This window comes from Gorilla gorilla, chromosome 11 (genome assembly GCF_029281585.2).
Source record: "Gorilla gorilla gorilla isolate KB3781 chromosome 11, NHGRI_mGorGor1-v2.1_pri, whole genome shotgun sequence".
NCBI classification, from domain to species: domain Eukaryota; kingdom Metazoa; phylum Chordata; class Mammalia; order Primates; family Hominidae; genus Gorilla; species Gorilla gorilla.
Genome location: NC_073235.2, coordinates 46,925,048 through 46,940,000, shown reverse-complemented (window position 1 = coordinate 46,940,000; position 14,953 = coordinate 46,925,048). Strand labels below are relative to the sequence as shown.

Here is a 14,953-nt window from a genome sequence, read left to right as displayed (position 1 = left end):
ATTTTGTATTGGATAGCACATTCCATCTGAATATTTCAAAGTGGCATGGTCCCTTCTAACTGGCATTAATTCATTCATCTTGCATCCCCAAGTAATAAAGTTATTCCCATTTTTAAATGGAGAAATCAAGATTCATGCATTTCAGTGATAGATGTTCAAATTCAGAAGAAAATCGCTGTTTGAGTTTGTCTTTGCCTTGTAATACGTATTTGTCACTAGGCCTCCATTATTAAATAAGAAATTGAACCTTGCATTTAGTCCTATGATCTTTACCCACCCAAGCATGGAGGTAACAAGGTAACTGTGATTTAAAAAAAAAAAAAAATCAATGATAAATCCCCCCGGATGGGCAAGAGTCACTGGCCAAAAATTATTGAAAAATAGCTGCATCCTCTCCTCAGTAGCACATACTTGGAAATTGAAATTTGTGGGGAAGACAAGGAGGAATAAAGGCTAAGGTTCAGGAGAAAAGTCTCAGAAGGTCTTCCCGACACTTGCCACATGTAAAGACGTTCTAAGAAAGCAGGCCCACAAGGCCTTTAATCCACTGGGTCAAACATAAATGATCTCTAAGCATGTAAGCATAAGAGATTTAGGAAACCAAATGATTCATAAAATTCCAAAACACTTTTTTTTTTTTTTTTAAAGACAGGGTCTCATTCTGTTGCCCAGGCTGGAGTGCAGTGGTGTGATCATAGCTCACTACAGCCTCGACCTCCCACACTCAAACAATCCTCCTACCTCAGCCTCCTGAGTGACTGGGACTATTGGCATGCAACTCCATACCTGACTGATTTTTTATTTCTTGTAGAGATGGGGTCTTGCCCAGGCTGATCACAAACTCCTGACCTCAAGAAATTCTCCCTGCTTGGCCTCCCAAAGTGTTGGGATTACAGGTGTGAGCCACCATACCTGGCCAAAAGGACTTATTTTAAATTTGAAGTCATATTACCAGCAGAGACATTTTTAAAATGAGGTTACATGTCTGTGTCACGTCTAAGCAGAAGGATTAGGCATGATCTCTCTCATCATGGCCTTCCTACTTGAGGAAGCATTTGCAAATAAATTTCTAAATGAAGGGCCAACACAAAAATTGTGGCTGGCACAAGTTCAAATCTTCCTTTTTCCTCTTAGCCACCACACATTGCAGCACCAGAGAAAAGACAACAGACACTGAAACAATGGTATTTCAGTGATTATACCAGTTACATCACCTTGCGTTTCCATGTTACTGTTTTATACATCACACAGTGCCATTGCACGTACAACTTTGTAGGCTCCTATGACAACCTCATAAACAGGGAACCATTATCATGATTTTTACTCATTTCTACCAAGCTTCCTTGGATGATAGGCCAAGGCCACACAGCTGGTTACACATTGGTTCTGGGACAAGGCAAGTCTTCAAGCTCATAATTCTGTGAACTGCCTCTTTATCTCTATTGTTTCCAAACTGTTGCAGGAAACATGGGTGTATTGTTAGATTCTGGTAATTGATCAAATTGGTAGGCTTCTATAACTCAAATTAAGGGGATCCATGAAAGTAACAATCATCAAAACAATTTGAAATTAAGCAACAATCTCCATTTTTGTGGCATGAAAATCCCAAAAAGTCCCAGGGATTTCCATCCCTTACTCTGGTCATGTGGGGTTTAAACTTAGATTGCATTCTGCACTGGGAATTTGTATTATTATGTATGTTTTTGTTTGGCTGTTGTACACCTAAAGACATGCTTTCTGGTACCGGCTTTGCTACCAACTAGCTGTACGGCCTTTGACAAGTCATTTGACCTCACTGTGCCTGTATTACCTCCTTTGTCAAAGAGTTGACTTCAAGTGTCCTTCTGGAACTACAATTTTATGATTGTATTTCTCCAAATAAATTGTAAGCTTCCTGAGGTGAGAATGGCACTTCCTTCTATCTTCTGGATTTGCCACATTGTGGGTATTTAATAAATGTTTGATGATGGCATTGAACGATTTATTGGCACGCTTGAGTAGAGTTATAGGAAATCATTATTGGCTGCCTTATTAACAATTAGCTGTCTATAAGCTGCATATGTAATTTTCCTTTACATCAATAGAGTTTCTGCTTCTGGTGAAGACGAAGTATTGCCCCTTCACATCAGTTCTTTTGTATGTTAATACATTAGCAACTGATATCTTATTTGTACTGTAACTGACAGAATAATGTAGAGAAAGCATATAAGTAGGAAAAGGGGTTAGTAAGGTAACATTGTATAGGGCATCTTCAAAACAACAGTTCTGCTATTTCAAATGTCAAGCTAATTATCAGCAATGTTTAAATGCTATGATAGGCCATTTTTGCAAATGCTGAAATTTTCCAGCAGGTATGGACGTTATAAAAATGTCAAATTTTGCTACTATTCTATTACATGTCACCAGAACACAAAAATCTGAAAATAAAAGTTATATGTATAGGCAAGGAAGAGAAACCATTATTTGTTTTGCATATGACTGTAAAATTAATTGGCATAGTGATATAATTTAGAGTATTGTTTACTTGGAAGGAAGAATAGAGAGGATTTAATATAATGTAATCTGGTGAAGTGAAAATAATGCTTATTATAGATAAACTATAAAGCCTTTTAAATATAGGCTTTTAGTAATGCATATGCAGATATATCTTTCCAGGCCCATTTGCTGTAAAGCAAATTTAAGTATCAGCTTTATGCCCTTTGGTAACCCCATATTATACATACAGTTTTAGAGAAAATGAAACTTTAATATGATTCCACATAAAATGGTGAGCCATGCCAGTAATTCTTATGCCCTTCATATGCAAATAGTTTTATCTTATCCATCAATTATCATGTAAACATAGTATCACATGGCAAATTTCCCTGTAATACAGTACAGTACCTGTATATAATTATAGGTGCATTTTGCCAATGCAACTGTTACACAGAATTGTAATTAATTCCTCTGAAGACTACTGTGAGAGTTTTGGATACTGATGCTGTTTTTGGACATTTATTACTGCTCTTTAGTTGGCTTTTTGCTATGCCTCAGAGACAGATGTAAAATTAGTGTCTATTTTGAGCCAGCAAACAGTACATCTTTCCTCTTGTTTATTGAATTGCAGAAAGGAATTCTTTGGGCTCCCACTTCTTTGTGGTTTTGAAGTAACCGTCTGTTTTTGTGCCAGCCATGTAGCTCCAATACATGTCTAAAATTTTGCTGAGACTCATGCAAAGGGTGGCTTATTTGACCTGTAAGGACTGAATAGAACTTTGCTACATTATATGGGAACTTCCAGGCTTTTAAATGCTGAATAAAAAGATATATATCATAAGTTCAAAAACAGACACTGGCCTAATATATTCTGCCCAATGAACCTCATTTAAAGCCAGTATACGTTGGTTATTATACAAAATTGAATCTCTTCTTTGCAGAGACAAAGCTACATTATTAAGATCTCTTCTGCCAGTGGTGATGATGGTGGGCAAACATCAAAACAGGTCCAAATGGGAAAATGAGCCTATTTTTATTTCATAATGTAAGTGGGGCTAAACCCGTCAAGTATTGGCCATTCTAGAGTAAGAATATTTTATGGTGAAAATTTCCACAGTACTTGTACTAGGCAAATCCACTGACTAGACGTGAGGGAATATTTTAAAGGAAAATCCTGGGATTTAGAAGTCAGGGGATGGGGTAGGGATCAGGAAGTGCAAAGTCCATCTCAGTGCATTTAATTTTGATTGTCAGATGGTCAACCAGAAAGGGCAGAATGAGATTATCTCATTTGAATTCAGATATAAAAACTATGTTATGAATTGTTGTACCTGGATTTAAAAAGGGGTTGGGAGAGTGGCACACCAGCATAATGGCATATGGAAATGCATATCCTAGTTAACACAGCGCTAGAAAAGATGGCATACTGCCTCTGTAAGTGAATTTGACAGCAGTTATTTATTTAGTTTAAAAGTATTTACTACTATTTGCGAGCACAAACCCTAAAGGTTGTGAAGTATTGTTGTCCTGTGAAGGTGATGGATGCTGTACTCCTGACCCTATATGGTGAGACATGACTTCATTGCTTGTTTAGATTGTTCTGATATTTGGGACTCCTCAAGGGCTGTTCATAAATCATTTATCTCTCTTTTTTTTCCACAAGAAAATATTTCAATTGTATTGCTGCAGGAACACTCACGTGTCACACGGGATATTGTGGTCCATGCAGAAAAAGACCTTAAAAGGCATGGGTTTTTTTTTTTTTTTTCCAGGATAAAGGCCTTTTAATGCCTGTCCAGCCTTAGATAATTTTATTCACTCCTTCTGGACCTTTCTTTATTCCTCCTGTGCCCAGAGATCAGTTTTTAGGAGGTGGGTTGAAAGCTTCCCAGGCCTTAGGAGCTTTTGTTGTAGCCCCCCCATTCCCACTCCCCCCCACCCCCAGCATTCTGAAAATTTGTAAAGAATCTTCTGTTTGTTGCTAAGAAATAGTTAAATCTCAGTCACCAGGAAAAAAAAAAAAGAAGCACATTATTGATTGTACTAAGGTATATCTGGACCACACAGCTAGAGCAGAGATGTTAGAATATCTCTCTTTTTGTAGATCTGAGGGCATTACCCAGCCTGAACTTGCCTAAGCCCTTGTGGTCACACCTCTTGAAAAGGTTTTGTTTCCCCCGTCAATTGGTATTCAAACCAGGTCAGCAGATTCTGTTTGCCCGGCTCCGCTGCCGTTTTCATTTTAATTTGCACCTGTTGTGCAGTTGTTCGGAAGGCAAGTGCAGACCCGCGGATTATACAAAGATCATATTATGAGCAGATATGCACGGTGTAATCTTTTTGTCCCCAGCCTCACATGACAAAAAAAAATCTCTCTCTTTTTGTTCCTTTTTTACTCCCTGGGAACCTGTCAAAGCAAACAGATATGACTGACTAAAATTTGTAACTAGACATGTTTCCAGAATTCTCCAAAAGCATTATGAACCTGACACACAATCCTTTTCATTTTTTTCCTCCTTTTCTGCCACTTTTGTATAATCCGATAGCTGGCAAGAGCCACTTGAGATAGCTCAGTTGATAACTTAGCGGAGGATTGCTTTATTAGGCGCAGAGAAATCAAAATGAACCTGAAAATTGTTTGCGCTTTTTTTTTTTCCACAGCCTTTTTTCCCCCCTTTCTCTCTCCCTCTTGTTCCCATGATGTCATGGTTCTAACTTGTTTTTTTGTGTGTGTTTCTGGAGAGTTGGGTTAACAGTTCTTGGCAATCCTGTGTGTGTGTAACGGCTGGTGTGTTTCTCTAGCTGAGCTAATGCCCCGTGTTTATTACTCTAATCTTTCTTGTCTGGTGGTAAAGTGGACAATTTATGTACTAGCATGTAGGCCGAGAGCCTGTGAGGGCTGACTAATTCAGAAACAGCCACCTTCAATTGAGTTCACAGACCTTATTTACAGGCTGTCTATTTTAAAAAAAGCTACTGAGCATTGCTGGGACTGAGGGCTGCAAAAGCAGCCCGCCGGTTCTTGTGAGTTATTTTAACATTTGTGTTGGTCTTGCCTGTGTCACTTTGAAATCTTCTGTAATTATGACACTATGAAGACATCTCAATAGTAGTATTAATGGCCCAGAAGATATGGCTTTTCCTCATTTTCTGCTTAAAAGATTAGGATATAAATGGCCTTAGCACATGACGGTTGACATAGAAGAAAGAGTGAAAATTCAGATGGAGCAGGTTTGTGTATGTGTTTGTGTATTTGGGTAAATAGATGGACGTGTGTGTGTGTGTGTGTGTCTACTGTTTCTAGGGGAAAAACCACAGTTAATATAGTGAAGTCATCTTGTATTTATAGAACATTATATAGTAAATACTTCATGTCACTAAGCTAATAAAATTGTCAATTGTAGATCTATTTTATAAGTTTTTGTGGAGTATCGAAAGTACATATTGCAATATGTCTCTTTACATATGCAGTATAGGCATAGTTTGTGTGTCTATGTTTCTGTTGCTTTTTAGAATTTCCCATCGTTTTTAGGAAAAAATTGTTTAAAATCAGAAAGAGCACCCAGCTATAATTCACAAAGAATAAAAATGCTAAAACCTGAAGGATATTAATTATATTTTCCTGACATGGTTGAGTAATTCGGTTATGAAAATATTAATTATTTTCCATTTAACTAAACAATTAGGGGTGGCTGATGTTTCTCAACAGAGTATTTAGAGAGTGTGTTTTGTGCTTCTTCTGCAGTGGTGAACTATGACAATGTAGTGGACACAGGTTCTGAAACAGATGAGGAAGACAAGCTTCATATTGCTGAGGATGACGGTATTGCCAACCCTGTGGACCAGGAGACGAGTCCAGCTAGTGTGCCCAACCATGAGTCCTCCCCACACGTGAGCCAAGCTCTGTTGCCAAGAGAGGAAGAGGAAGATGAAATAAGGGAGGGTGGAGTGGAACACCCCTGGCACAACGAGATTCTACAAGCCTCTGTAGATGGTCCAGGTAAGTGTCTAAAATCACTTGGCCTCTTCTTGTACCATCTTCACATCTTCAACTAATCTGTTCCACCTAGCAGATCGCCCACAACCAAATAATTAAAATATTTCTTTCCATTGCGCCCTTGCAGAATAGAGATACCAAAGCTGGTGACAGATTATGAAGTGATAGTAATGTTATCACATTACGGCAGTTACATCTTAGGAAGGGATTATATTTCAGTTCTGATGCAAGTCAAATATGAACCACACTTTCAACACATAACATGAGGTATTTGCACCACATTTACAATGTGCAAATTATGTAACATGATCAAGATCTATACTTTCATGATAGGAAATGGAAGCAAATGTAAAAACTCACAATATATATATATGTATATAAAAATATTTTGTGTGGAAATTATGTAGCATTTCAAACCAAATAACTGTCAGTTTAATGTAGCTTCAGTGTCTGTCTGACACCTCCTATTGGAATTCAATCGTTTAATCATTCCCTTTTGTTAAGTGTGAATGTGATTTCACACTTTTACCTGGTCAGGTAGCTTTCTTATTATTTATCAGCTAAGTACTTGATAATGATTCCTGCTATTTGGTGGGACTCTCAAGGGGCAGTAAAAATGGCCCCAGGCCAACTATAATAAAACTAAGGTAAATTATATTCAAACTAAAACTTCCGACGACACTGTGCAAACGGGAAATGTCTTGGTCTAAAATTCACTTATGATGGAGAATCGCTAAGGTATGAAATGTTTAACAAAATACAAGAAATCTTATTCCTGTGAACTTTCTCTGCTCATCTTTACATGGTAAAGTGGCCTGGAAAATTTGTTTAAATGACCTCTCTAATTCAGACCTCATGTCACCTTCATCTCTATCCCCAGGACCCACTGAGAGTTATCATTGTTTACCCCACCTTGTTTTTTCTTTGACAATAAAAGCAACAAAAGCATTTTTATAAATAGGTGAAGTGGCTGGGAAGGAGTCTACCTATATGCTGTTGTGATGTCGCAGACTATAAACCATCGAACATAGGCAGAATAATTGTTTGGTATACTGGAAGGAGGATAATAAAAGCACTTCCACTACGAAAGAAAATTAAATGTGAGAAGAAAGAAAAAGAAAAAAGACCGATGGCAATTTGAGTACAGTGTATTTGTTTTTCGTTTTCCTAACATACTGTGCCAAGTTTTCTACTCTTTCCGTTTCCAATTTTGCTTTCGGTGAAGGTTTCTCGAATCTCAGCAATCCCACACATAAACATTTATCGTTATATCCATTAAGACTTAAGGTTTTAGATTTTCAACTATGAGGGAGAACTCAGCCAAAGATGCTTGAAAGATAAATACGTTTAATTAGGGGCAGAGGATGATCATTAAAGGAAGTCTGACTGCTGCAGAAGTCATTAACAATCTTAAATGAAATTTTTATTTTTATGATAGCCATTTACATGTATAATAAGAGCCAATGATTCTTGGGAGCAGTGTGACAGAAACAGAGTGTGGCGAGAACTCATGTAAGACATACTATTTAAATGAGCTGGTGTTAGCTATTCATATTTGTTAATGAACTAGATATGCAGGGCTATAAGAATGAATGTTCTGATGCTTTAAATTTTAATATCTAGAAATCAAGGGTAAGGACCAATTACTAGAATTTCCACCCTTAGAGGAATAATTAATAACAATGTAACAAATGTACAGCCCCAAACTTCTTTAAAAAAAGTTTAATTAAAAAAATTTAAGATCAATAGTTGAAAAACAGCCAAACAGCAATGTCAAGCTGTAGTAGTTTGTGATTGTGGCAGCTTTTTGTGTTGGTCATGGATCATAATTCTAAACGTTTTAATATACAGTAATCCATATGAATGCATTGCAGACCCTGTTATCACCTGTAGTTAATGGTGCCTGTGATACAAGTGAACAGGCTGTTCTTTGCTCTTACCTTTATGGTAAATAAACCAGCATTCTGGAGTCACAATAATTAAATAAAATGTAAATCCCTAATCTCATTTGGCTATTTGGACCAAGAAACTTACCCGGCTATTACCTGTCTAGTTCTAATGATTACTAATGATTTATTGTTCTTTTTTTTTATTGTTCTAAAAGTGCTCTGATGTGGTGCCTTGATGTCTAATGAAAAGAAATTGGTCTTAAAAAGCTACTCATTGTTTATCCTGACTCTGAGATAACACATTTTTCTTCTGATAAAATATTTTTCTTATTTATTGTTCAAAACACACAATATAGACAATAACTCTAATTCTGGTGCAGTTTTATTTAGTAGTGTTTTATCCCCGGTGCCTGGCTGTCTACAGTCATACCTCAGCACATAGCTTTACTCTGAGATAAGCCCTCTCTCCTTTGCTCTTTCTCCCATGCTTTCTGGAGTTTGTCTGCAGGATGCAGGTTTTGAACTGAAGAGCGCAGTGGAGTTCTTACTGTGCCTTTCCGGTTCCAGCACAATCAAAGTTTTGTGTTTGGAATTGTCCTTGACATTCTTTCGTCCCACAATGGGGTGGACACAGTGTGCTGGAAACCATGACATCATTATCATTGACACAGACTTAAATAAATCACCTGCATCTTGGCCTCTTTCTGCTTATTCAAGGATTCTTCATCTTAAGGAAGAAAGTGCTCTTTATTTTTACAAACCTTCATCCCAGGGGTGACTGGAAGGCGCAAACTTTTACAAGTGTTTTAAAAATAAATATACTATGTGGTTTTAGACACAGTATGCTGAGTCAGAGGTGTCTTAGAGAATGTTTAAGGTTAGACATAAGGCAGAAAGACAGCCAGATTGCCTTTAATTCGGAGGCAATATTCCTAAACTGTGTATCATTATGTCCTTCTGAATATGGATTCACTTGAAACCTAATTAAATAGGCATATACATAACATTTCAAATACATACCTGAAAAGGGTTAGTAGTGTTTCATTTTCATACATTGAGCTTGATATTCAAAAAAGAAAAAGATTGATGATCAGTGAATCAAAGCAAAGTACTTTCTAGGTAAAAGTGACACCATCTCATCCAATGTCTCTGAAAGATCTCAGTTGCACAGTCTTTGGATAAAAAGGGTTATAACTAAATAATACTACAAAATGCAATTTACACAATGTGCTGACTACACATTTGTATACCCAGCATTTATTAATTTGGGAAGCAACCAACTACTGTAACTTCTCTTTACTTTTTCATAAGAAAATGACAATGAGGAAGGAAGTGCAGCAGAAATCTTGAACATTACCACTATTATGCAAAAAAAAAAAAATGCTGTTAACTGTTTTCCCCTCAGTGACTTGATGTGCTCTCAGATGGAAAACTTATGATTCTTGTGACTCTTGGCTACCCGAAATCACATGAGATGAGCAAGGAAGAAAGACACAAAAGCTATATTTATATCTAGCCCTGAACTTCTCAGAAATACCTTAATGTGATTCCTTGCAGAGACTGATAAAAATATCAGATGAGGGAGACTTTCAAATGATCAATGATTACAATTGACAATACAATATTGCTATATATTAAACTTCTAAATGTTTAATGCAAAATGTCTCTCTGAAAATATTTTTTAAATAAAGGAAAATTCCTTGCTCAGGAATGAATTTAAGTGGTTGTACAGCTTAAACAAATATCATTCAAATTATCTGATTATTATGAGGAGTGAGATTAAATTAGCATCCAGGTATATCTGTGTATTTTACCTTAAGAGGATCATGATTTTTCAGTTCTGATTCCATAAAGAGATTTGCTGCACTGCTTGTAAAATATATTTTATTTTATTTTTGCTGTAACATTTTCTAGAACCTGTTCTTTCATGAAAGTAGATTAGAATATGATAAGCAAAGAATGACCAGGACAGATTTGGAAATTCGTAGAGTCCTATTTACAAAGTTTCCCTTGTTTTAAGTAAAATGATTATCACAGAGAGATATTCATCCTGGAGCATATTTGGTCTCATTAGTATTGTCATAGTAAAAAATAAAAATTTTTAAACTTCACGTTTAATTTACTTAAGAGATTTTTAACTATCAGCTATCCTGCTCTGTCCTCCTACGTCCTCTACAATCTGGTAGGCAGAAAATTTGAGAGTGCCCCTATTTTTCAAATTCTCCCTTATTTTAAAATATTGCAATTTTTGACAATGACCTTTAATTGTTTATGAATTTTTAACTTCAACATTATATATATTCACCTTCATCAGAACACTGAGCTGTTGTTATATATGTTTCCCCAGAAAATGATTATGATTACCTACAGGGGCATAAATGATAATGAGGAGAAGACATTTATGGAGTAGTTGGGATAGGAATAAGGCAGGTATGTTTTAGAAGTTTGTATCAAGCAGTGAAACAGGTATTGTTGTTACCTCTGGGATATTTGTTGTACAAACTGGGCATTCCAAGTTTTGATATGTAGAATCAGGTTTTCAAAAAGTATGCTTGCATAGATTAGCACCATTATAGCCACCCCAAGGGGAAAGAAAAGCATGAAAACAAAATGTGAAATTCTGACTTGCCACTAAGCATCCAGAGTTTCCAGAGGCATAGCAGCCAGCATGCCTCTTCATGAGTACAAATACTTAGTTGCTTTTGACTCTTATTGAAAAAATAATATCTTTCCCCCATTTGTCACTAGAACTGCCACCAGAAGAAAAGCCCTTCGTTTGCTCCAAATAAGCACTTCTGTTTTTCACAGCTTGCAGTAATGCTTAAAGTAAATAAGTTCTTGTGCAGCTAGCACTATTGGATTCATTCAATTGCCTGAACAAAGCTATTGTTTAGAGGTCTACAACAAGCCTTTTCTCTGTTTCCTTTAAAAGAATCTCCCTTGTTCCTGTGCTTGGCATGCTTAGTATAGTAAGCCTTTCTACAATTCTCAAATGCTAAAGATAATTTTCCCCCACAGAAGAAATGAAGGAAGACTATGACACTATGGGGCCAGAAGCCACGATCCAGACCGCAATTAACAATGGTACAGGTGAGTTATGTTGGCCACGCTCAGATCACATTTGTCCTGTGTCATGTGGGTTTAGTGAGGCAGGGAAGGAAACAGTGACACATCCATTTGTATCTCCATGACTTAACAAGTAGTCAACTTTACAGGTCTCTGGTTTTGTTTCAAATCAAAATTTCCTACATTTTGGTATTTTACTAAGCAAATACATCTTTCATTCTCACACCCCTAATTTACCTGTGACGCTCAAGAATACTGAACTCTATGAATGGATCCTTTCAGTACATGAGTTGGGTGAATTTCTAGTGGTAACTTTTATTTTAAAAGACTGCAAAAAATTATTTTAAAATTAGGATATGATATACCTCTGCTAGCCACCACTTGATATCAGTCGTTGAGAATTCAAATGATATGGTGTAATTTAGACTGTAAAATGTTTTTTTCAGAAAGACAAATTTCCACAAACATTTCTCTCAAGAATTAATCATCTCAGTTCCTTTTAATCCTTTCTTTACTTGTAATTCTCTGCATCCTTGAGCCCTTTTAAATAATTTTTTCCAGGAAGTTTTAGAGAAGAATTGACAAGTTTACTTATTTTTAATGAAGCTAAAAAATTACAGTGGGAAGATACTGAGTGGTGTTTTGTTTTACTCTGCTACTGCAATAGAATGGAGTTTCAGGACAACTGTGATATTCCATGTTTTTTCCCAAACACTGAATGGCATCTTCTCTCACATTCTTACATCACCAACACAAATTTACATGTTCCATCTCTCTTTTCCTAGATGAGACTATTTATTTTGTGGAGGGGAGGGGTGTTGCAAACAGTCCTCTACACTACCATCACAAATATTAGCATAGTGTCCACTATAAAATTATCTTCCAAAATAAAACGGAAAAAAAACACGTAACTACTTCCACTCAACTCATCCATGAAAAAAAAACTTGAAGTTTTATGAAATGTTAAAAACTAAGATGATTTTACATCACCCTTATGTTGATACACATCATAATAGACTGCTCATGTTGTGTTTCTGTTTAAAATGTGCTTATTAATTACTTAAAAGCATGAATTCACTTTCCTGGGTATAAAATAAGAGAAATAATAAAAACCTATTGTCATTCTATTCATTCGAATAATGTCAATTTAAGGTATAAAAATAAAACTGTACAATATATGATTCTAGAAAAAGTATAGAATCGAGCACCAAGAAGCCTAATTTTTACACACAGCCCTGACAGTGACTAGACTGTAACCTTGGGCAAGTCAGTTTTCCTCTTTGGAACTCAGTTCCCACAACTGCAAAACGAATAGATTAAACTAGTTTCTTGATAAGAATACTTCTAGTTTTAATATTTTATGTTGCATGGGTATTATCACCATGTAAAAATAGAAACAAGATAAAATAACTTCATATTAAAACAAAAATAAAGCGATATCATGAATTAGATACTTTCTATAATGTCCCAACTCATGGGATCAAAAATGGCTTCAAGTTCCTTTTTAAAGATAAATGTTAAATTTCAGCCTCCAGCATAAATAAAAGCTGATTTTGATTACCCTTATAAGCACTTAAAGTGTCACAAAAGAAAATTTACCCCACAAAGTAACAATTTACTAGCTGTTGTATACACCTAGAGTTTAAAGTGAGGTTAATAAAAATTGCTTCTATTCAGAAGGTTTAAAAATCAATCTTGAATGGCTTTTCACCAGGCTTTAAAAACCCCTTTTTTCTCATAATACCTGCTGTACCTTGTAGTTCATATGTATTCAGTCAATGAATAAATCAATAAGTGTTCATTGAGTGTGTTCTATATAGTCACTGCTGTGTGCATATGTGGTAGAAGATGGGTCAGGAAGACTAAAACATGGTTATCATTTAATTTGGAAGATGAGACTAATACACCTGAAAAAATAATGATGAAGAATAAGTGAAAATATGTGATAAACCTGCAACAAATGGTAGGAGCTATAATTATTTAGTTTTTTGTTGTTTTGTTTTGATTTGTTTTGTTTTGTTTGAGACAAGAGTCTCACTTTGTCACCCAGGCTGGAGTGCAGTGGTGCAATCTCGGCTCACTGCAACCTCTCCCTCCCAGGTTCAAGCGATTCTCCTGCCTCAGCCTCCCTAGTAGCTGGGATTTCAGGCATGCACCACCATGCCCGGCTAATTTTTGTATTTCTAGTAGAGACGGGGTTTCACCATGTTGGCCAGGCTGGTCTTGAACTCATGACCTCAGGTGATCCTCCCACCTCAGCCTCCCGAAGTGCCGGGATTACAGGCATGTGCCACTGCGCCTGGCCTATAATTATTTGAATTACAGAAGTGAGAGAGAGTCTATGGATTTGTGAAGGAGGTAGAATTCGAACTAAATACATTTTCAATAGTCATGGAGGAGTGAGGAAGGGCTTTCTAATTGAAGAGGAGTCTGTGAGCCAAGAAGGGAAAGTGTGACATCTATTCAGAGGATAGTGAGTAAAGGGTTTTGGCTGAATCAGAGAGTCCTAGGAGGCAATTTCTGGGAAATAAAGCTGGACATTTAAGTTAAAGCCAGATGGTGGAGAATATAAAGCACCAGACAGAAGAGTCTGGGTCATGTTATGCTACCATGATTTCTGTGGGTGAAAACCAGACTCTGAGAGACCAACTGGAAGTCACTGTAGTTATCCAGGTGTGAAGTGATAAAAATCTTGTCCTAAGGTGGAGACAGTGATGAAATTAGCAACATGACTTCTTAACAAACAATTGATTCTCTGAATGATGGAGGCAAAATGGCTTCAAAATTACAGATCTGCATGTTTAGCATATAGCAGTACTTGCTATTTCTAGATTTACAGAAGAAGGATCTAATTTTGAGAAGATCTTGAACCAGCCTTTAGACACAAGTATTTTCATATAAAAGATATATAGATATGGGAATATAGGAATGTCCTTTGGAAATGAAGAATTGAAACCCAAGAAGTCAGGGCTGGAGATAGAGATTTGAGAGTTATGCAAATATACTCAGATCATGTTCAAGATCATACAGGACTATGAGATTTACAACTGAGTGTATTTGTTGAAGCAAGTAGAAAGTTGACGCCAGGGCTCCTGGTGGGTGGGGAGGAAAATCAACAAAGATTTTCTTTTGAAAAAAAAAAAAAAGATTATGACACAAGAGAAAAAAATTAAACATTCAGAAGCAAAGAAAGAGAATTTTGTAAAGGTGAGAACTCAGTTAAAAGCTTCAAATAACTACCCTTGAAAGGAAGCTAAGCAAATACACTGGACTTAGTTAATTAGAAATTTACTAGTGATCTTCAGCTTACAACTCTGCCCTTTTAGAGAATAAGTACATATCTTTCTTCCTAGCTACAAGTTTACCACTTCTTCTCCCTGACATCTCTTTGGATGCTAAATACATGTGGTTTTAGAAATAATACATCTTTTCTGGTTGAAATTGCATCTAAAAGGCTATCTTCCTCTGCTCCCAAGTCCTGCTCATCAAGCTTCTGCTATTGGCTGAATTTCTTCTCTAGCCATCC

General features: G+C 36.4%; 1 protein-coding gene across 6 annotated transcripts in view; it reads left to right on the top strand.

Moving 5' to 3' along the window:
- Positions 1–14,953, top strand: part of ZEB2 (zinc finger E-box binding homeobox 2) — a 132,295-nt gene that overhangs the window by 84,057 nt on the left and 33,285 nt on the right. For 3 of the 6 annotated variants that reach the window (XM_004032622.4, XM_019022309.4, XM_019022308.2), the window contains exons 3-4: positions 6,221–6,475; positions 11,380–11,451. In XM_004032622.4, the coding sequence (XP_004032670.1) occupies positions 6,221–6,475; positions 11,380–11,451 (327 nt within the window). The remainder of the gene's footprint in view (positions 1–6,220; positions 6,476–11,379; positions 11,452–14,953) is intronic. The other 3 variants (XM_004032623.4, XM_019022312.4, XM_063694829.1) reach the window with 1 other exon arrangement.